We start from the raw sequence: 23,853 nt of genomic DNA on the forward strand, positions 1-23,853 counted from the left end.
TTTATGTTGTATGGTTTGGGCTGTTTTCAAGAGCACAAGTGCATTTGTAATCAATTGCCCAAACCTACGTAAATAAGTTTATATTACATATCTTGAGTGCATGCGTATTGCATTTAAATGCATACATGCCTCATGTATGTATATGTGTTTATTTATGTATGTATTGTACTGCCTCGGCATTGGCGAAGATAAGCCTGTTCAATATATTTGAACACTATGTTGTGTTGGAAACGTAAGATTTTAAGCTTCATTTGACACAAAAAGAATTAAATTAGGGGGAAAAAAGTTAAGAAAAGTTGAAGAAATTAGCTATATTTTGTAATTTTTACATAAAAAAGGGAAGAATGCCATGCAAGCCACCAATGGATTATACGGAGACGATGCTGTATCTGTTCGTGTAGCAAAACAATGGTGCGCACGCTTCCGTTCTGTAAATTTCGATGTGAAAGATGCATCTCGCTCTGGTCGACCTATAGTTAAAAAAGTCGACGAAATTATGGAATAGATTAACCAGGACCATCACATTAGCAGCTTTCGCTAAAACACTTCACATTCATCATCAAACGGTTTTGAACCGTTTAAAAAAGGCTGGCTACAAAAAGAAGCTCGATGTTTGGGTACCACATAAATTGTCTATGAAAAATTCAATGGACCGAATTAACATCTGCAATGAAATCGAACCATTTCTGAAACGAATGGTAACAGGAGACGAAAAGTGGATCAAGTACGACAATAATGTGCGGAAAAGATCATGATCCAAGCGTAGTGAAGCTCAACAAAGGGTCGCAAAGACAGGATTGACGCCTCGAAAAGTTATGCTGAGTGTTTGGTGGGATTGGAAAGGAATCATCAGCTATGAGCTGTTCTAGCCTGGTGGAACGATTGATTCAACATTTTACTGTCAACAACTAAAGAGATTGTAGCAAGCAACCGAAAAAAACGGCCCGACCTGATCAACAGAAAGGATTTCGTCTTCCATCAGGACAACGCTAAACCACACACATTTCTTTGATGACTCGGCAAAAACTGGGAAGGCTTAGCTTGGAAATTTTGATGCATTCACCATTGTCCTTGCATCATCGGACTGCCATTTGTTTCGGCTAATGCAGTGCTCCCTTAATGGAGTAAAGCCTGTGAAAATTACTTGTCGCAGTTTTTCGCCGAGAAACCAAAAAAGTTTTACACTGATGGAATAATGTCTCTAGCGGAAAAATACCAAAAAGTGGTCGACCAAAATGGTGAATATTTAGTTCATTCAGGTTTATTGTAATTAAAAATAATAATTTGAAGTTTGATTAGAAATACCAAAAGACTTTTTCGACTACTCAAGATTTTTATTTTAAGATAGACGCAGTCAGACTGAGCAGAATATGCCATATAAATCACAACACCGTTAAAAATTATCGATTTGTCAATTTCGTTATGTTATAAATTAGCTTAAATATAATGTCCAAAAAAAATCAATCTGATTTCATTTTAAAACAAATCCACAACATCCTTTTAAAAAAATTAATAAACATTAAGACACTACCGTAAAATCTTACTCTTATTAAGTGAGATACAATTGTGAACAATAATTCGTTTAGCCATTTTTGGTGTGAGGGTTTCAAAGTGCTTAGAGCGATTTGGCAACCACGTCTCTCTTCTTGAGCAATTTCATCAGTGTTGGCAAAAATGAACGAATCACGAGAAGGCTGAGGACAATGAAACTTTGTGAGTAAGTACGTCTACACCATTAATGATTCGAACGGAAGCCATAACCAACGAACTTTCTGTCGCTTCCGCTATATTATGTTATTGTGTTTGATCTTATTAAGCTTCTCAAATGCTAAAATACTATAATTCTATTTTTATTTTCTATTTTTTTCTATTTCTAGGTGGTATTAAACATTTTTATAGATTCCCAACTCACTGGTTTGAATTTTTGCAAATCTCAAGGACAACTTTAACCAAATAACTATCGGTGCGGTCATGTATGTATATAGGAATGCCAACTTATTATTCAAAATATACTTTCAACAATACTAATGAATGAAGAATTCTCGAACCTGAAAAAAAATATGAATTTACATTAAAATCAAAACCTGGAGCTAATGTACTGCACCGGGTTCATGAAATTTAATATGTGCCACTTGCTCACTGCAGGCTGACCTTCAAATTTTATTGGCATATTTCAACAATAATACTAGGCTAATAAACATAAAAAGGAGCTCAGTCACGGCTGCCTTGGCGTCCTCTGCGTGACGCTAATAAAACAAGAATAGGCAACAAAAACAAAAAAAAAAGAACAAGCACAAAGCTATAAATCGCCCATGCCAAGGGCTAGTCTGTTATCACATTTCAAAATGCAAGCAAAAGCCAATAAAATCCACCAGAAATCATTGCAAACGCCAGCTCTTGACTGTATCGGTGTATATGCGATCACGCCTAAAAGTAGACAATTGAAATATTCAATTTTGAAAGCGTGCGCGCGTTGTGTTGAATAACGTACGCCGAGTAGCATTCCTTTTATGACCCGTCACAAGCGCACACACTTTCACACCCGTGCATGCACTCGAGTGCCCACATAAGCTTTATTATCGCCGTTTAGCGCACGAAAAGCGCTCGAGCACTTGGCCCCCAGCGCTTGTGCCGCCGTCATGTACACATACGTTGAGGAAGGCTAAAAAATACCATATAGCAATTTTGTGTTTTAGCCGCTTTTGACATTGCTCCTTTTTGAGAGTTTCAATGTACAGAAGCAAAAGATACCTAGGTACCGCAAAATAACTAAAAACTGAATCAAAAATAGGCAGTATTTGACTATTTTTTGAAAGTTCAACAATTACCAAAATGCACACACCATTAATATCTACATACTGAAAGTATGTAAAATCAAAAGCCAAAATCTGCATAAATTAGCCTTGATTGTTCAGGATCAATTACATGGACTCGTCTACGATAGATTCTATTATGCTAGGACCCAGACCAGAACACAGAAAGTGGCAAAGAAATATAAGGCACGGCTCGCGAAGAGATTGAAACAATAGGAGAAGTGATGATAGATCCGCCGGTGTCAGAACGATTTATTCACAAGCCGCTTGAAGACACGATTAGAATTTGCTAAAAAGTATTATCAAATGCCGCCCAGTTTTTAAAGTAAAAATTATAATTAGAGTGACGTGAGCAAGGTTTATTTTAAAAATACGAAAGGCAGTGAAAAATTGTGAGCACCATAAGGTTCGGAGGTGAAAATGTTTGAGTTTGGATTTACTTTAGCTATGGTGGTCTATAAAATTTGGCAATGGTCAAAGGCAAATTGACGGCAGAGACCTACGAATAGGTAGAGAGTACAAATTTTAGAGCCTGCGTGGCAAAAAATGGGCTTATAGATAACTTTAGATGACAGCAAGACAATTATCCCAAATATAAAAGTCGAAAAAAGATATTTCGATCAAAAGCCGATAGAGTTCCATGGCTTGTCCAAAACCCTGACTTAAAACCAATTGAGTATTTATGAAAATATTTGGAAGATTTGCTCGTCATATCTTTCTGTCGTCCCAAAAAATTACTAGATTGAATGGATCATGAACACCACAATCACTTTTTCAGAACTTGGTGGACAGCATTGCTCGACGTTTTAAGCTCTACTTAGAAGGTAGCATTATAATAAATAAAGGTTTTCACAATTTTGCCCTTACAAATTATTGAGTATTCGAAAAAGCCATTTCGTACTTTGTCAATAGATGTCATTAGAGTCGTATATCTCCAGTGTTACCACTCACATTGAGTCATACTATTCTATACCTTGAAATTATGAACGAATTCCAGGTATACCCACTTTTAATTGTCTTGCGTTTACAGCAAGACTCACTTAACTATTCTTAATATCTCTTAAGTTACCCTTTAATTTCCGTTCTTTTTTCCTCTACTGAATGTGATATTTCGCCTATTATGCAAGGCACTAGTAGATAAATATGTACATAAATAGGTGTTTATAATCATGTGTGACTTGTAGCTATATTGGCTTTTGTTGAGTTCTGTGGTTGCGTTGCTTTTGCTCTTCGATCGCGCACGGTATGTGAGTGTTTGCTTTTTTTGTGGTTACCTGAAATCGAGAATTTATATCGTGACCACAATATAATTTCACAGCCACAAAGTGTGTTTTAAAAGGGTACGCCACGCAAAGGACAAACCGCCAACCGGCAGCCGCCAGCCGCCAGCCGCAAGCTACTAGACAGCCCGCCGCCAAACGCCCACAGCCAGCACAGTTGTGAAATTATATGCAAAATGTAGTGTGCTTTTAGGCGATTAACGCTTTAATGTGTGCGAAAGTGTAAAGTACCGATGAAATGTTTAACGTGCGAGTGCGCTCACCGCTATCCACGCATTGAATTGCCCATACAAATATTATTGTGCTACCTTCACTACGATTATATGCATATGTTTGTGTGCATGTGTGCCTGCGATAGTTTCATAAAATATCAACGAAGCGTGTATCAATAGTGCATACATAAATAGCATAATTTTAAAATTAAATGCTGATATTAGCTTGCAAGTTTGGAAATTAAGTATTTACGATTATTAGCATTTAAATTCAGTTGAGCGCCTAAAGCCTTGTTGCTTATGCATGCAAATTATTGCAGCCAGGAAAACGTTTTTACTGTGTAGGCGAAATTTAAGTTCAATAGGAAATGAAATTAACAACATTCGCCTGAAGCTGTTATTAATAGAACACAGTAATGGTGCCGTCAAAGACAATTTGATTTCTGTGCTTAATTCGAACTTTATTTGGATGAATTTACTTATTTAGTAATAATTATTTAAAATATTTCAATATAATGATCTAATAAAAATACGTTTTTATAAAACCAGTTACTGATTATAAAAAATTCTGTTTATATTTTAAATTTATAATAAAATAAATCAATGAAATGGAAGAATAATATTTTGGAAGCAAAGGAAACCTCACCTAAAGGACTAAACTGTATAAAGTCTTAACTAAAGGCTTAACACAGTCTGTTAGCGAAATAGTCAATATCTTATGATAGATCTGATAAAAAAATGTATATCGCCACCTAAAATGCAAAATAACATAACATAATTTTTCATAAGTTTTCAGGAGAAGAAAAAAACGGTATAAAACAGAAAATCCTCTAATTAAAAAAATGAAATTTGATTGCAACTTATTGATATACATATGTACATATGTATGTGGTATATGATGGCAAAAACTGAAAATTTTGTAGATATATCTATGTAATATAGTGTAGTACACCATAATAAATAAGAAACCGAATTTTAATTTTTTTGACGATACGTTGACGACATGGAGAAAATTTTAATATCGGATAGTCGAAAAAGTCGTTTCGTATTTTGTCAGTAAATTTCATTGCAGTCATATGTATGTATATGTATCTTTACTGCTGCCAATCACATTGTCTCATACCCTATAGTGCTAGAAAGGCGAGATTTTAAACTTCATTTAGCCAAAGAAAATAAATTCGGGCAAGTTGAAAAAAAGTTACAGCTGTTCAATGAAATGAAATCGAACCATTTCTCAAACGAATGGTATCTGGAAACGAAAATTGGATCAAATACGACAATAATGTACGAAAGGTCTTCGTCTTCCTGGGATATATAATAAAAAAAAAATAAGTTGAAGTTTGAATAGAAATACGAAAAGACTTTTTCGACTACCCTATATATGTATGTATGTAGTGCACCATAATCAATAAGAAACTGATTTTTTTTTTGATGATACGTTGACGTTATGGAGAAAAATTTAATTTACTAGTACTCTGTTTTTACTTTATTTTATATTTTGAAAGCTCTCTCTTTCACATGGAGCAACAATCAACATCACGCGTGTCATTCACAAGTTACTAGTCGAAATACTCGAACAAGCCACGGAAAATTCGACTCAACAGATGGACCATCGGAGACGTAGCAGAGGCCAACATTTGAAGGAAATAATATTCAAAAAATAAATGTCAAAACATGTTCTTCCGAATGTTAATAAACATTTTCCATTAAATTAGAAGTTTCGGTTTTTTTCTTTAAAAAAGTAGGGAAATGGACCATCCTTTATAACCCAATATATGTATATCTCGATGAGTTCTAGGTCATACGTCAAACCCTTACGTGAACAAAATTATTATACTCTGAAACATGCTGCCAAACTATAAAAAAACGGGCCGCTTAAATATTTAGTTTTTCACAAATTAATTTAATTATAATAGTGAATAGTCGATATGTACTCCGATGATATAAAATATCATTTATTTGTACAATAAAAAATAAATAAAATATCGTTAATCGAATAAAAAACTCATTTCATTTAGTTATTTTAATGCTTCAGTAAACAAAAAAAGTTGCTCTGTTTCATTTTCATTAATTTTTTTTTGTTGTGGTTATTGGTTGAGCTCACAAATCATCAAAGCACCGTTTATTTATGCCGTCTATATTTGTATTTATTTTGACATTTCACAAGGCATTTGTTTGCCGTTATTATAATTGTTGGTGTTGTGCTGTTAGCTAACATGTACGAACACAAACCACATTGCACTGTCACGCCAAATCGGCATAAATCATGACACGTATACGCCGTGTCGGACAGCGGCAAAAGCATTGAAAAATTTGTGTTAGGGCATAGCATAAAGCAGGTGTTATTTACATATGGTCTTTGGTATGTAGCACCTTTGTGACATTTTGAGTGTTGCTTTTGTTTTATTTCTGTAAAGATGTATATGTGTCTGTGCAAAGAAATATTTGCTTAAATTTTGGTTAAAAGCAACCGTGGAAATCAAATACTTTAAACCATAATATTTTTTATATATAAAAAACGGCTTTTGAGCTTTTCCAATTCCTTAAATACAAAAGTTAGTATTCCAGGTCTGTAGGATATGTATTTTTTAGGGAATCCACATGTTGTTAAATTGATCAGGCTAGCTAGAAGAATTTTGATATATAATCTACTGTACGCTTGATGGCAGACTCAGGTAAACTCAAAACGCAGTTTATACTAATATTTTGGTAAGCACCTGTTTGTGAAATTATAACTTTAACTAAGCCTATCCCAAATATATAAGATAATATTTGAATAACTGTTAATTCATTCATGCTGTTCACTTCTTCGCCTAAAATTCAAGTGACTCATCAACGTTTTAAATTCAAACCAGCTTTTCGTTCAATTATTTTTCAAAGGTGCAAATTTTCAGCAGAAATCTACCTGCAACTGGGTGTGCTCGTGAACATATTAATCAAACAATCACAATGCATTCAAACACGATTTGCATAACAAGCTCACACTTATACACACATTCATGGGCGTCCACGCACTCACATAAATAAAAAATACAAAGGTTTTTGACCGACAGCTAGGCAATTTTCACGAGCACTACACGCACAGCAAAAGCAAACGTGCTCACCTCTCCGCCGCTTCACTGTGTGTAATTTCAGCTTGTTGAGCCGGCGAACTTTGCGGCATACAATTCTCTAACATGGCCTTTACGTGTTCACAAAAAAGCCACCCAAAATCTAATTAGTATTCCGTTGACAGTTTAATCGTGATTACGCACACACACATATATGCATATACCTACATTGACGAGAGCTCGAGCGTTGAAAACGCAATGTCGAGCACTTCCCAAGCGGCTGTGTTGCACAGTGCGCAGGATATGTTCGACTTCCTGGGTTCGCGCGCTTAGCTGGAGTCTCCTCGCACTACAAAAGCGCACTACTACGAAATTGTTACCGACAACGCTGCTGTGCAAGCGCTCATGTTAAAATTATTTTTCTTTTTCAACCTGAACTGTAGGTAACATGTACAGGCGCTGCTAATCACGGGTGTTGCGTGCTACCAAAACTCATATATGAATGAGCTGGTGAAAACTTGTTTAACATTCGAGGCTGCGTTCCGCCATAAAATGTCCCATTGGTCGTCAAATATGAAAAGTACAACCTCAAAGTTGATTGGTCAGCATAAAATCAAAGGAGTTAGGTAACATTAGCTACTCTAATAAAAGTGAGTGTAATAAAAACAACAATTGGGAATATGAAAGCAGTAAAACATCGCCATAGTGTGTATGTATATCCTCTGAGGCCTTTGGTGACGACAAAATACGGGAGTATTTTCACTAAGCCAGACAGGCGACGTGATCACAATATTGAAAATCGAAACGAAGGACACTCCACAAGCTAACCAGCCACCACGGACAGGAAGACATCTGAAAAAGGGCTGTAATTTTGAATTTTGGTAATAAATAAACTCGTAACCAGCCGTTATATTCACTTTAATAATAGGCAAGTATTGCTTAAAGACTCTCTAGTAAGGTCAGTTAAGTTAGATTAGGTTGGGTCATAGGGTTGATCTAAAAATGATGATCCTCACTTGGATAGATTCATCCTTTGTGTTACCCATAAACACCCACAAGTGGATCACCAGATCCACATCAATCGACGAAGCGTTTCGAGGCGGCTCTTTATTGAGGCGGTTAATATCAATCTTAGCAACTTCACTAGGTTCGCCAAAGGTGTGTCTACCGAGATGTTTCAATATCAGTCTGCCAAAAGAAAGGAAATATTGGGTAGTCGAGAAAGTATTTTCACATTTTATGGAAAAGATTGACCAGGACCGTCACATAAGCAGCAATGGCATCGCTAAGGAACGTAACATTAAAATCAAACCATTTCTGAAACGAATGGTAACAGGAGACGAAAAGTGGATTAAATACGAGAATAATGTGCGAAAAAGATCATGATCCAAGTGTGGTGAAGCTCAACAAATGGTCCCAAAGCTAGGATTGACGCCTTGAAAGGTTCTGCTGAGTGTTTGGTGGGATTGGAAAGGAATCACCCAATATGAGCTGTTCCCTCCAGGTCGAACGGTTGATTCTACATTTTACTGCCAACAACCAAAAAGATTGAAGCAAGCAATGGAAAAAAACGGCCAGAACAGATCAACAGAAAGGCCTTGGTCTTCCATCCGTACAACGCTAGACCACACACATCTTTGATGACTCGGCAAAAACAGGGAAAACTTGGCTGGGAAGTTTTGATGCATCCACCATATAGCCCTGACCTTGCACCATCGGACTATCATTTGTTACGGTCAATGCAAAACTCCTATAATGGAGTAAATTTGGCTTTAAGAGAAGCCTGTGAAAATTACTTTTCGCAGTTTTTCGCCGAAAAACCAGAAAAGTTTTAAACTGATGGAATAATGTCTCTAGCGGAAAAATGGCAAAAAGTGGTCGGCACATTTGATTCATTAAAGTTCATTATAAATATTAAAAAATAAGTTGAAGTTTGATTAGAAATACAAAAAGACTTTTTCTTCTAACCTATATATGTATGTATGTATATAACCCTACAACTACCGTCGAGTGAACAAAACTATTATACTCTCTGTTGCAACATGCTGCGGGAGTATAAAAATCTTGCTCCCTGCCAGATACCTTTTTCGGATGTACTTCTGGAGGACAGCTATGGGACCAAGAAAACCCAAAATTTTTCAAAATCAATTTCTGCCTATAAAAGTATTTACAATTTTGTAAATTAACATTATTTTTATTCGTTTATTAAATCAATAGCCTCATCAAAAACAGAAAAAAATGTTAACTTCGGCTGCTCCGAAACTAATATACCCTTCACAGGCGAATTTCTTTTATTAACTATGTGTTCAGTTTGTATGAAAGCTGTATTCTATATTGAGCCGATCTGAACAATTTCTTCGGATATTACATTGTTGCCTTAGAAAATAACCTGTGCCAACTTTTGTGAAGATACATTGTCAAATTTGAAAGTTTTCCATACAAGAACTTGATTCCGATCTTTCAGTTTGTATGGCAGCTATATGTTATAGTTAACCGATCTGATCAATTTCTTCGGAGATCACATTGTTGCTTTAGAAAATAATATATACCAAATTTCGTAAATATATCTTGTCAAATGTGAAAGTTTTCCATACAAGCATTTGATTCCGATCGTTCAGTTTGTATGGCAGCTATATGTATGAGTGGTCCGATATCGGCAGTTCCATCGAACGTGCAGCTTCTTGAAGAGAAAATGACGTTTGCAAAATTCCAAAACGATATCTTAAAAACTGAGAGACTAGTTCGTATATGAACAGACGGACAGACAGACAGACGGACAGACGGACTCATTTATATATGTATGTACTTTATAGGGTCTCCGACGCTTCCCTCTGGGTGTTACAAACTTCGTGGAAAACTTAATTGCAATTGGAAAAAATATATGGAATGTAAGTAATATGCTTGTAGATCTATATAACTACACGTACCTGGTATAAAGAAAAATATGACAACAAACAGCAACATCCTGCGCCACGTTGGTTGTACTGTTTCACGTTTCCTTGCCAACCGAAGAGCCCGAACACACGGTTTATAAACTTTACTCACTTCCATTATAATCTTTGTACGTTTTTTTCTCAAATATTTACACTTTTCACAAAAAATATACGCTTTCCGTTGCTGGTCCGCGCTGTGTATCGAGTGATAGGCCAATTTTACGCTTTGTTGCCACAAACAAATAAGAGCACGCACCGTAATACATTAGCTGTCAATTCCATAAACTCTTATACCCGATATCTTTTTCTGCTAATTCGCATTGGTTTGCTTGTTTCAGTTACTCCCTTTTCAATTTTCACTTTGGAAACTGAAGAAAATATTGTATATGTAGTCCACACTTTGTTGGGAAGCCACAGGCAGAAAAATTAAAAATGAAGAAAATTGCTTCGAAACTTTTTCCATTACAACGGAGTTGTGACGTGCTGTCACACTGCTTTAAAACTAGTTTTGCACTGGATCCATTGCAACCGCATTTGCTACACTTACAGATTGCGCTTTTCTTTTCTTTGCTCGCCGCTGCCTACTGACATCACTAGCTCTTTCACATTTCACTGACTTCAATGTCGTACGCTTTATGTGCTATTCGATTTTATTTTCCTTTTGCTAAAACAACCGTTACTATCGCTTAGATATGTGCTTATTCTATTGACTTTTTGCTGTGAAAAAATTACACTTGACTGCGTTGTATTTATTCTTGCACTCCGCTATGTTGTCGTTGCCGTTTTGTTTTTGCTTTGGCTTTTGCTAAGGTGCATTTCTGGCTTCGCAGAGCCTTTTCAATTTTTCGGTGTTTTCAGTGTGCTAGCAATTCCTTTTAAGTGTTAATCTCGATTTTACGTTTCCTGCCTGCTTTTCGGCACCGAGAACCGAATTTTTTTCTCCTCGATTAATTCTCTTTGTTAGACTTTGTCGAATTTTTGTAATTCCAAATGCAATTTCGGTGCAGCACCGCAACAGATTTGTATTTATACTGTTTTTTACGTGTTGATATCAAGTGGAAGTCGGGTGAGCGCCTGCAACACTGCAAAGAGAGTACGAATGAAAATAGTAAATCAACTGGAAATGATACACAAATAACTATTTGAGCTTGCATTGTGCACCTCTACTATATACAATGAGGAAAAAAGGAAAGATTTACGCACGCAGTTTGCTTAAGATGCTACAATCTAGAGCAACATGAAAAATGTAACCAAGTGGAGGAGTGGAGTCCTCCACCCCTACCATAAATCAAGTGATAACAATTACTAATACTTCGCAACACTTTATATAGAGATCCACATCCCCTATACATGAAGACATATGTATTTGAGATACCTATATATATACATATATACATAAATAGATACATATGCATACATATATAAGTAACATTCCCTTAAAAGTATACTTGCAAAAAATAACAAATATGAAATTAGTTTGGTCTTTTTCAGCACTTGCAAAAACAAAAACTTTGCCATGCTAATATCCGCTTCCATTAAATTTAACTTCCTGTCTGTATCCAAAGGATCAACAGGATATGCGGGCTACACAAGCGTGTACTAAAACTTGAATTTTAATGGAAACGACGAAAGTATGAGCAAAATCTAATGCTCATAATTTTTTCCAACAGCCCTGCGACTTTCAGTTCTGCCTCTGCTTGTACAAAATATAAATATATTTGCATATACGCGTCATGTGTATATCTAAGAGTCATGATTCTTATACGTTTGAGTGTATCAAAAGGGTATTTGGCGGATATTCGCGCAGCTTTAGTTACTATTAAATATCGCGAGCAAAGCTACGGATATGCATGAATGTTTCCAATTGCTTTTTGTAGCTGCACAAATTCCTAAGCACAGGAAACTTTGAGTAAATGATCCGCTGATGGAAAGCAAATCCAAACGCAGACAAATTCGGCTCTTGGGATATGCAGGGAATGCGATACGCGGTGCTCAGTGGCTGGGAATAACATAAGTAACATGGCATGTATGAAAGTATAACGATACGGCGCATTATTGGTGAGTTTTTGTTTGTATTGCACTTTAGTTATCGCAACAACAACGTTGAAACGCGCACTTGTCACGCAAGCGATTTGGCATAAGTATTTATATATGCAGAGCTGGTCGCTGGAGAAGCTGTCCGACGGGGTGATACTGTGATATGCTAGAAAGAAATTCTGCGACTAACGGAAGGTTCCAAGACGATGCTTACTCTTGTAGGACCCGAAAAGGTGATCTAGTGGTTGATGTCCATAGCATACTATTTATAGAGGGAACACCTTGCCAGCCTGCCGAACGGTAGCGAAAGTGCAACAAGCAGGTTCTCCAATCGATGAGGATGCAATAGATGTTCCATTGCCCCACTAAGAAGAATCGAATAGCAATTTCCCGGGAAGAACCGATGGGTTACCAGCCGAACTATTCAAATACAGCAGCGAAAAGCTGACAAGGTGAATGCCTAACGATTGGCACCTATGTAAGTGTGCTCTGCTCAATTCATAGAAAACGGATCCACCGATCTGCGCCAATTACCGTGCAAAATGCTTGCTTAATATCATATCAGATCATGCTAGCGTAGTGTGTGAATTATTCACTTTACGGCAAATCTTAGAAAAGACTCGTGAAAATAAGGTAAGTTTTGCGAACGATTTCTAGTTCTGTGCACATTGGCAACGGCGTAGCCGGTGGGACCGTGAGTTTTACGAGACATACGGCGATATTTACTTAGTTCAGCGAATCAAGAGAAAGCGGCTACGTTGGATAGGTTATGTTGTCCTGATCGTTGAAAACACTCCAGCTCGATTCAGTACCCGCCGCTAGAGGCAGATGTAGAGGAAGCCCTCCACTCTGTTGAAGAGAGCTGGTGGAGAAAAACCTGGATGCACTTGGTTTCTTCAATTGGGGCCAAACAGCCAAGAGAAGATAGACGGGCGCTCTGTTGCTAACTCGTCTACAACCGTGTAAGCAGTGTAAACGCCAGTGATGAAGAAGAAGTCGCATTTAGACCATTGATTTACTATACTTATATAGAGGATTTGTCCGGAAAGTGATAGGACTGATTTTCTTATGCCTCGAATGTGCTTCGAAGCGTGCACGCACCCACTGGATTCGGTAGAGGGCGTTCTTAGCTAACAATCGAGCGGCTGTTCAAACGTCTCCGAGCACTTGGAGAGTTAGGACAAACATTTTCGCGGAACGTGTTTCTGTGAGTGGTGAAAGCAAGCGTTCGTTAGAGCAAAAGAAAACGATAAAGTTCTGTGTGAAACTCGGTAAATCTGCGACAGAGACGTTTGATATGATCAAGCAGGCTTAGCCAAATGTTGCTTTACCAAGAAGTGGTGTGTTTCGGTGGCACCTGGACGTTTTGGAGAGCCCCTAAAAACGTGGCTGAGGAAGACCGAGCTGGGAGTCTTGCGACTTCGATAAACACCGATGACTTGTGTACCCAAAATTGTGAACTCAAACCGCCGACTAAATATTCGTTTAATTGCCAAGATGTCAAATTTATCAGAATCTATGGTTCATGACATTGTGACGGTGTGACAAGAAAACGCAGGCTCACACCGCCTTTCTTGTGAACAGCTACCTAACGAAAGCTTGCATTCCAACGCTTCCGCAGCCGCCCTACAGCCCAGATGTGGCCCCCCGGACTTTCTTTTGGTTTCCTTGCCTTGCCTTGGTTTTGAGACCACTGAAGGGATCCAAGCAGCATGCATCTCTCAAGGCTATTCCGGAGAATGCCTTCCGTAACGCCTTCAATGCTTGAAAACTGACGCAGAAGGAGCCTATTTTGAAAGTTCTAAGAGAATTGTAACGATTGGTTCAATAAATTTTTTTAAATCGACTCAGTCCTATTACTTTCCGATCGAACCCTGTACGAACAGAGTGCATATATTAATTTTTTACAGAATTTACATTTATACAAATACCATACAGCATCCCTTCGGAAAAATCATCGATTGCAATAATTTGTCCACTGAAATAGAAGACAGTCAAATAATTGGACAGATAAAAAAATTTAAGATTATTGTGCAAATTCACTGAAGCAGGGCAATAAAAATCTCGTTTAGGCTACCAAGCATGAAATGGTTAGCATATACAGATACACGCAGCGACACATGCAACGCTGTCGGATATTTCTCGAGTGCAACAGCCATTTGTCCACCTGAATGGATTTTTATGTGAATTGAATTGCAACACATTCGCTTTTATTTCACTGTGTTCAATGGCAGGAGTGACTGAGATAACTACACCATAATGCCGCAGGATGTGTTCACATATAAAAAACAGCACGTGCACTTGCAAGAGCAAAAGCTAAAGCAGCGATGAATTGCTCGTTTAGAATACCATATGCCTTCACTAACAAAGGTGGACAACACAAACCTAAAAAAAATGTTATTTTTATTTTTTAACAAAGATGCTTTAAAACTATTTCACGCTACCGAATTTACCTTACAGTTTCAAGGAAACAATATGAAATTTACAACTTTTACCCAGAATAAAGGTGGAAACCTAAAGTATCTAAGTCAGTCAGTGTGTCAATGGAAGTCTAAATTTCTATCAGGTATTGTCTTAGTAGAGCTTTGAAATTAATAATTCTTACTGGGGCATTTCATAATGGTCCAAGGTACACTAAATATCGCGGAGGAACGAGAAGTCAAAACGAGTATTTCTTCCATTATTTTGTAAGAATAAGCTTGTATTATTTTCAGCAATTTTCTGTAGACCACAAATGGGCAAAGCGATAGTACCTAATAATCGATTTCCAACCTCTTTTGAAATCCATCACCTCTTTGCCAAGTTATTCCCACGGAGTATGCGACAAATAACTAAAATAATATGTCGCAAAAAGAGACAAATCACTTTCAGTGCCAACGAATTTATTCACTGCCATTCTGCCTTTCAAGTGCAATTAATCAAAAAGCATTTAAAACTCAAAATCAAAATCAAAACCATTTAGCAAACAGGTCTGCGCTATCGTACTTATAGGAAACGACAATTGACATAATGCCAGAAAGTCAGCCAAGTAAGCAGGTGCGAGCAGGGAGGCAGCCAATGGAATGACGATGTGTTCGCAGCACATTACTCCGGGGATGAAGCGTCGGTTGATTTGTAAGCAAGAACAATAGGATGTAGAGTGCAAAAACAAATTGGAGCCAATTGACAATGCCGCCTTGAAAGAGTAGTATAAAAAGCGAATCGAATGAAGGCAATGCATAGCCAGCAGCAACACGAAGAAGGCAAGAACAATGGGCAAAATCTAACTCAACTGACAATGGGCTGGCTAATGCAGCTGTCAAGTGCTGCCGCTCTGTTGCCGGAGTGTTAATGATGAAAATGACAATGGTGGTAAGCTTCAACTGGTGCTTTGTAGTAATTGTAGTGTAGACATAGCAAGGAAATGTGTTGACGGCCGTGATTCAGACCAATATTGATGCTGCTCAAATCGAGGTATGGATTTTACAAATGATAATCATATCATTGGCGACGGCGACGACGACGCCGACGCCGACGCTGGAGAATTGACATTACCTCCATACTCAACACAGTGATGCCCTTGTTGATTACTGCAGGTGGCATATTGATGACGTCCTCGCTGCTTACTTTAGAGTTATTGAAAAGCAAAGGATATGGGAAGAGGAAAGGATAGTATAGCCCGCAAACCTATTTATATGTATTGTTCTGACAATGCCAGTGTTAAGTTTAAACTTCAGAAGATATCTTATTATTAATGATTTACTAACCCTTCTCAAATTTTAAATCAGGTATATTTAGTATTTTGTCCACGCCACAAATATTCAGAATATCATTCATTTTAACCAAACAGAAATCAAGGCATTTCCTTGAAATGTAAGAAGTGCTATTCGAAAGGAGTTTGTGAATAGTAGAAGTTTTTGGTAAATTTGATTGTAAGCTATAGCTCCATAGAATTTTTCACTTCATAAGCAAATAAAGCATCCAGTCTGCTTTCTGCTTCGTTCCCTTATTTGCATAAACACAACTCGAAGTTCTGCAGTTCATTTAGCAGACAAAATAGATACGCAAAAGCGCCACAATAACAATCAATTTCCAGCAGCTTTTGTGCCATCTTACTGCTAAACATGATGAACTTTGCAAATGTAAATCTACTTGATTTTATTTCATTTCCAAAGATTTAACCATAAGCGCCAAATAAGATTTCATAATTTCACCAAAGGAAATCAAGAGTTATTCTCAGTCCGCCGGCTAGTCAACAATTCAGTCAGTCATGCCGACAATCCTCTGACGTATGCAAATCAGTACCGAAATGTAGCAAAACAGCTGTGTGAGCTGGCGCAGAAGAATATAAATATAGCAAGCGCTCTAAAGTCAAGCAGTGCCAAGCAGCTGAAGACTTTGCGCCCGCGGCATTGAAGCTGAATTTGTCAGCAACGTTTTTCATAGGTATTTGTCTTGCCCACCGCCATTGAACCTACGCAAACATTGTGACTTTGCTCTGTCACTGTGCCTCATAAGAAAGTGCAACACGCCAAGGAGTTTGTTCGGCTTCTCACGCTTTCGCTGCAACCCGACCTTGTCGTTCCCTGTGCCCACACTGCAGCCTAGTTTCGCCTATTTTAAGATTTGTTACCTGCTGCTTAGCTTTTATGAGGGCAGCGTAGCACTTACGTGCTATTTATGCGCACTCCTTGGCAGCCTTGTCCTTGCACTTGCAACGCAAAGCACCGCTGGTTGTGCGGTGGGAACTTGCAAGGAGGGCCAGGTCAGCATTTGCCACAGAAAACTGTCATTTTGGCCGAATGTTTCATTTACTTAAGTCTCATTGTTTGGCTGTTGGTAATGCCACTCCCCCTGCAAGTGCGCTTCGGGTGCTCGTCGTGCTATTTTGCCCATATTATGCTCACTTTTCACTTTTTGCAATTTTGCTATGTTGTCTGAATTCCTGCTTCTTATGCTGCGGTGACAGCAATGTTATTTAACTGCAGTCTGTGTTGCATTCATTTTCAGTGGGGGCCTTCTTGCTGCTATCTTTATCTTTACCCGCATATTTTCTCAACTCCTTGGGCTCTTGCAGGACATCTTTTGTACTTGTTTGCTATTTGACGCTTGTTTACTTATTTCCTGTTGCAATTTTAATGTTGTTGCATCGTTAGCTGCTGAAGCAACAAGAGCAAAAACAGGGCTGTTGCCGAGTTTATTGCTTTTGGCGCTGCTGTTCTTAAGTTGGTTTTTGCTACTGTTATTGCTGCTGCCCAAACAGCTGTTGTTTATTACGTAACCATTGGAGCAAATGACAAACAAAACATGCATAATGTCTGCAGTCAATTCCACTTGTCCTTTACAGGAGAGCTTACACTTTTTGTTGTATTATTGTGTTGAAATTTAAAGACCTTAAACTGTGAATGAGAAAACTCTGCTCAGTGCTATAAAGAGTTGATTTAGTACAGGTGAGCCTTACTTGCAGGAATTTTGTTTCGCAATTAAGATGGCAATATTTAAGCTTACTCTGTACCCACCACTAGAACTAATCATCGAAAAATAGATCTAGCAATAGAAACAAATTATCAACAAAACAACAAAATAATTTCTTAAGTGAAGAGAAAAAAAAACAAAACAAATAAGAGATATAGTGCAATAATAGAATTACTCTCTAGAACCGCACTTGCTACCCCAAGTTTCGAAAAAATAAAATGAGCAAACCTCGACGCCAATAAACGAAGTAAAAAACCAAAAGGAAGCAACTCCAGCACTTTACTTCGCCAACTTGCCAAGTTGCTGCTGAAAGGAGTTGTGTAATTCTTATGTGTGTTTGGTATTCCTTTGAAGTTCGTTAAGTTTTCGGTTTCTAAACTACTTCCAGTGTTATTACAACGTACTACGGAGCTATTAGGCAGACATACTAGTATACACTGTTTGTGTTTTGCTTATCTTAAAGTTTCTTTCGACGAACTTCGCTCACGAATGCAAACAACTGCAATCGATGGGCCAGAAAGCCAAATCGATGAGGGAGAAAAATGCTAAGTTAAGAAACCTAGAATAGAGTGGAGCAGAAATAAGTAGCCCAACGGAAATAAGGCAAATTGTTTAGAACTGAGTTATAAGTTTGAAGGGTGACTCGTTAAATTGATGAGCTGAGGCATGAAATGGAGTACTCGACTGTAAGAGCGCAGAATGATAAAATATAAAAATAGTAAAATAGAGAAAAATAATATAATTTATTCCTTTAATACGCCAGCGAGGAATACCATAGTACCTCCGAACAAATATTTGTTGTATAAGAAGGCCATTCGCTTATTTATTTATTCACAATCGAATTCCGAATTCAATCAAATGCAGGATTTTATCATACATTTAAATTAATAATTATATTAAATAAATTTAAACTTAAATTGAGAGAAGAGCGGCAGATTTTTAGATTGAAATAAACCTCGAGCATCTCTTATATTGTCTTCTCTACGACAGAACTGTCGTGGCGGTGTAGAGCAGTGCATGAAAGGTCAATAGTGGCACCACGTAAGGTGGGGTCCTATCTTCTAAACTCTGAATTACCTCTAATACCGATTGAATAAACTCGATGGACGAGGTATAAAATTCCAGAGGCTTCCTTTACTTCAATTAGAGCTCTCGATTTCATCCTGTCGAAAAGGTGAAGAACCTGGGTCTCATATTTAATGGAAATCCAGTGTTGAAGAGCGAGTGAGGAAGGCATTATTGCTGTAAAGTAGCTATTGGAAAGCTGTAGTCTCTCACCAAAAATTATGCTTTGACTTTACGAAATTGCAATTGAGCTAATACTATTATATGTTGTTTTTGTTTGGTGAAGAGCGCACTGTAAAGCTACACTCGCTAAACAGCTCGAACGTGTAAAACATGCAGCTCTCATTGGCATCAGTGATGCATTACGTATAGCCCCACCGATGGCGCTTAATTCCATTCTACGTATAGCACCTGTGGACATAACTGGCAGATGCATTGCAGCAAAGGTTATTATCAGACTCCGGAAAGACATTCCAAAATCTTACATCACTGCACCGTGGAACCTACTCCTAGTGGCCTTTTTCTGCGCGCATACCTCCGAGACATAAGTGCGTCAGGCGGAGTCGCAGAAGAAGAGACGCAGTGAGCTTTTCCATGGATGGATCGGAGCTGAGGAGGAAGATTCCTATTAAGCTTGTCCGGGTACCTTCAAAAGCAAAATCGTCGGAAATTGTAATGAGCTTGTGAAAATAGACACCCATACCCAAATTCCTTCAGAATAGGAACGAGCAAGGGTTCCCTACTTTCTCGTAGTCATTCACTGGATATATAGATTTCGCGCGAAGTCAGCAAGCGCTGGTCAGTAGCCAGCACTTGTGGGTTGCAAAGAATTCTGACCTACAGTGTAAGATAAAACGTCTATTGAACTGCTAGATCTTGCTAACATATTGCCGGAATGCACCATGCGGTGAGGCAAAAGATTTTGGGGAAAGCAACTTGTCTAAGTTGCGATGAGGAAGATGAGGTGGATACAGGTTCTATAAAAGTCCAAGGGGATTATAATTATTCGTGGTCTATTTATCTCAGCCAATCTAACCTTAAATGATGATGTAGAAGTAAAAAGATCCAGTAGAAATATCTTGAAGCCATTAATTGTACATTTACATATTTCTACCTCGAATTCCTTCTAGCATTTACTTAAAATCATCCAAAGCGGCACTAAATGGAATACATACGGCGACTATTTAAGAATCAAAACATGGCTGCTGCTAATTTGGCTCAAATGATTTTTGTTAATCCAAAGGATTCTGACTTCATTGCCAGACATTCCCCACCTAATTATATAATATTCGTAGTAGAGATATATGTACACTTGTTCAAGTTTTTGCACTTTCGAATTTGTTCCCCCCTTTTTGCCACGTTGTTCTTTGTTTATTTCTTTGTTTCTTTTCGTTTTAGCTACATGTCAGCAATACTGATTTTTCTGGTCTGCTACCAACACATTTTGCATTTTTCCAAAGTTTTCGGTAACCTCAACCACAGTTCTAGCTATCGTTGGATTTTTAATATTTTCTGTTTGCGTTTCGGCAACGTTTGCAAAAATGTTTTTTTTTGTTTTTGTAACTTGTGTTCAACGATTTTCAAGTTAATTCAACATCAAAGAAAATTTCGAGGTAAGGTAAAAATCAAAAAAGTAACATTACTTGCTTAAGAGGTAGCAGTAATGAAGCAAAAGTTAACCGTAGAAAATGTATCCTCAAATTACAGACTACTGACAACAACAAAGTCTGTTTTCAATGCTTCAGGATAAAGTGAATGTAAAAAAGTGGGTAAATAGATTTCTGTTAGGTTTAGACCTTTTGCTTTGTGCTTTTACCTGCTGTGCATACCTATTAAGTTCGCCCAAATTCAGGGCAACATTCAACGCCAAAGGAAAATTTCAGATACCTCAGAAATAAACTTTGATACACAATACGAAGTTAACGCGCATCTGGTCTCAGAATATGCACATCTAAAGAAATTGAGTTTAAGGTTGTTGCGCACACAAGCTAAAAGAATTTTCCTAAGCCCCATAAAACTCTGCATAACATATTTTGATCCCCTCACATTTAAAATTTCTCATCCAATACATTACATAGAATTCTTATCCCATTCTCTACATATCTGCCTTCTACGCTACTTTCCACCCATTCCCCGTCAATTATAAAATCGCATTCAGGTCACATCATTTAATCTGCGAAATTGCATTAAGTCGTTTCCAACGGGTGCTTACATCACGCACATTCTCTGCTGGCTATAGTCGTTGGTGTATATGAACATGTGTGTATGAGTTTATAGCCTTCAAGCACACCTGCCTACCAGCGAGCAAGTTGTAGAACACGGACAATTGGGCGAACTGAAATATTTTATTGCAAGTCGTTAAGTTACTGTACAGTTTAAGCTGGCAGTGGAGCAAAAATACTTGAGCTTAAAGAAGAGAACAGTTCCATAAAAAGTAGGTTTCTTTTATATTTATTTGGAATATATAACCATTTGTTAATCAAGGCTAAACTAGGGCAGAAAGCCTACATTTTTGACAAGGTGAAGGTTAACTTACTTCCATTAAGATATCTTGAAATCATTTTTGTACCGATTTAGTTTATGCTAGGTGTAAAATAGTGGACAACTTAGCAGGAAGATAACATTAGAATGCCACTTGATTGCATAGTAAAGTGATCAAAAAACCTTTCGCAGCGATTAAAGTGAAAAGCCGAAAACCAAAGGAAGCTTCTAACAGACCAACGAACAAACAACAGCTTAACAAACTAAGTAAGGTAAGCATCTGAATGCATAAACTGCAGCAGCAGCAGCAGCGGCGGCAAAATATTGCAGACTCGTCAAAAGAATCTAAGCCACACAGGACCCACATACATGAACAAAAACGAAAACTTGGTAAGTGAGCAGGCCAATCAACCGAACTTTGGCCCACATTCTCCATTCTCATGCATCTCTCCATAAAGGCGCACAAGTTTTAAATGTTGCCTCTCGAAAACTTTGCTTTCGCCGCAAAACCTACCAATTTTCTGTTGAATTTGAAAAGCGTAAAGCACATTATACACAGCAACTAGTTTTTGAGGTAGAGGGGAAGCACCGCAAGTGGGCGCTGGGCAGATGAAGAGGCCTTGGCAACTTTGTTTTTGTTTTTGTTTGCCAGTGAAGTGCATTAGCAATGTAGTTGGCTTAAAGCAGCAAAAAATATTAGATATATCTGGCACATGTTGAAGCCGGGAAAAGTGCTCTACATAAATATCAAGTGGAGAGCATGAAGCGAAGGGTGATTTGACAGGTTTACGTGCGACTTTCTAATTTCTTACACCGGTATGCAAAACTGAATATTGCATTTGTCGAATATGGAAAAAAATTAGGCTAATTCATACGTTTTGAAGGAAGGTAGTAGGATATTTAGCTCAATATTTCAATCAAATCAACGAAATACCTAAGAAACTCCACGAGCACTAAGCACGTAATTCTCGGAAAATCCATCGGTTTGGAGAAGTAAGCTTTCAAGTTATTGAAGTATAGGCTAGGCAGGTGTTCGTCCTGAGTGGTGCTAGATTTACTTATTTGCAGTAGAGGTTATTTCTGGCATTCGATCAGTATCCACACCGTTAAACAAAAATTTTATAGGATACCAGTTATACTGCGTAGTCGTAAAAGTATTTTCGTATTTTTTCAATATAAGTCGTTGCAGTCGTACTTCAAATACGACAATAATTAGCGAAAAGCATCATGGTCCAAGCGTCGAGAGCTCAACAAACGGTCGTAAAGCTAGGATTGACATCTTGAAAGGTTATGCTTAATGTTTGGTGGAATTAGAAAGGAAGCATCCACTATGAGCTGTTCCAGCATTGTCGAACGATGAATTCTACACTTTACTGTCAACAACTGATGAGATTGAAGCACGCAATCGAAAAAACTGCCAGAACTGATCAACAGAAAGGATTTCGTCTTCCATTAGAACAACGCTAAACCACACACATCTTTGATGACTCGGCAAAAACTGGGAGAGCTTGGCTGGGAAGTTTTGATGCATACACCATACAGGCCTGACCTTTCACCATCGGACTATCATTTGTTTCGGTGAATGCAGAACTCCCTTTATGGAGTAAAGTTGGCTTCAAGAGAAGCCTGTGAAAATTACTTGTCGCAGTTCTTGGCCGAGAAACCAGAAATGATGGAGTAATTTCTCTAGCGGAAAAAATGGCAAAAAATGGTGGACCCAAATGGTAGATATTTGCTTCATTAAAGTTCATTATAAATATTAAAAAATAAGATGAAGTTTGATTAAAAATACGAAAAGAATTTTTCGACTACCCTATATAAGCTGCTTGGAAGAAAACGGGATATAATCATTCTAAAAGTTCCTTCTTCATTGTCCAACCTTTATCAGTTCAAGGCTAAAATACCTCGGAAAAAAGATTTTTGATAGGTTCGATTTAATATAGAACTACAAGATTTTTTAGCAGGCTTCACAAAAGACTGTGGGAGATCTCCTCTTGCGTATCAACCATAGCAGCTAACTTATATTTATTAAAGTCATTTTCTCAATTCAAAAGTATACACAGCAGTACTAGTACAAACTCTCCATTTACTAAATAACTTTTTGTATAATTTATAGGTATGTAACTTGTCAAGTTGCTATGGTCAAAATACAATATTGTGACGGACTTTCAAATAGGTATGTACACGTTGTGACATATTTTTTGAGGGAAAATAAAACAAATTTTAAAATAAAAGTTTTTCAAAATGACACACACAACAAATAAAGCTGTGCTATTGAGGGTGGCATAAACTCATCAACAACTTTTGCCAAACTGCGCAATCTGGAAATCTGCAAAAAGTACGATTTTATGCCGAAAAAAAATGCAGCGATTGTCATTTTGGCAGACTGCGGCATTGAGGAGCCAAAATTAAATTTCAGCTGACAAGCCAAATATTGATGACTTGCAGCATGAACACACACACACACACATACACAGTGGCATTCACGCACACAAAGGCGCATTTTCACTTAGTAAGTACGTAGTGAC

At 37.7% G+C, this 23,853-nt stretch overlaps 1 protein-coding gene across 2 annotated transcripts in view; it reads right to left on the bottom strand.

Annotated features, from left to right (window-relative positions):
- LOC120769808 overlaps positions 1-23,853 on the bottom strand; it is a 182,886-nt gene that overhangs the window by 99,828 nt on the left and 59,205 nt on the right. For both annotated transcript variants that reach the window (XM_040097010.1, XM_040097009.1), the window contains one exon: positions 10,283-11,370. In XM_040097010.1, coding sequence (XP_039952944.1) covers positions 10,283-10,406 — 124 coding nt within the window. In that variant the 5' untranslated portion in view covers positions 10,407-11,370. The remainder of the gene's footprint in view (positions 1-10,282; positions 11,371-23,853) is intronic.

The sequence above is a fragment of the Bactrocera tryoni genome, chromosome 2 (assembly GCF_016617805.1).
Source record: "Bactrocera tryoni isolate S06 chromosome 2, CSIRO_BtryS06_freeze2, whole genome shotgun sequence".
NCBI classification, from domain to species: domain Eukaryota; kingdom Metazoa; phylum Arthropoda; class Insecta; order Diptera; family Tephritidae; genus Bactrocera; species Bactrocera tryoni.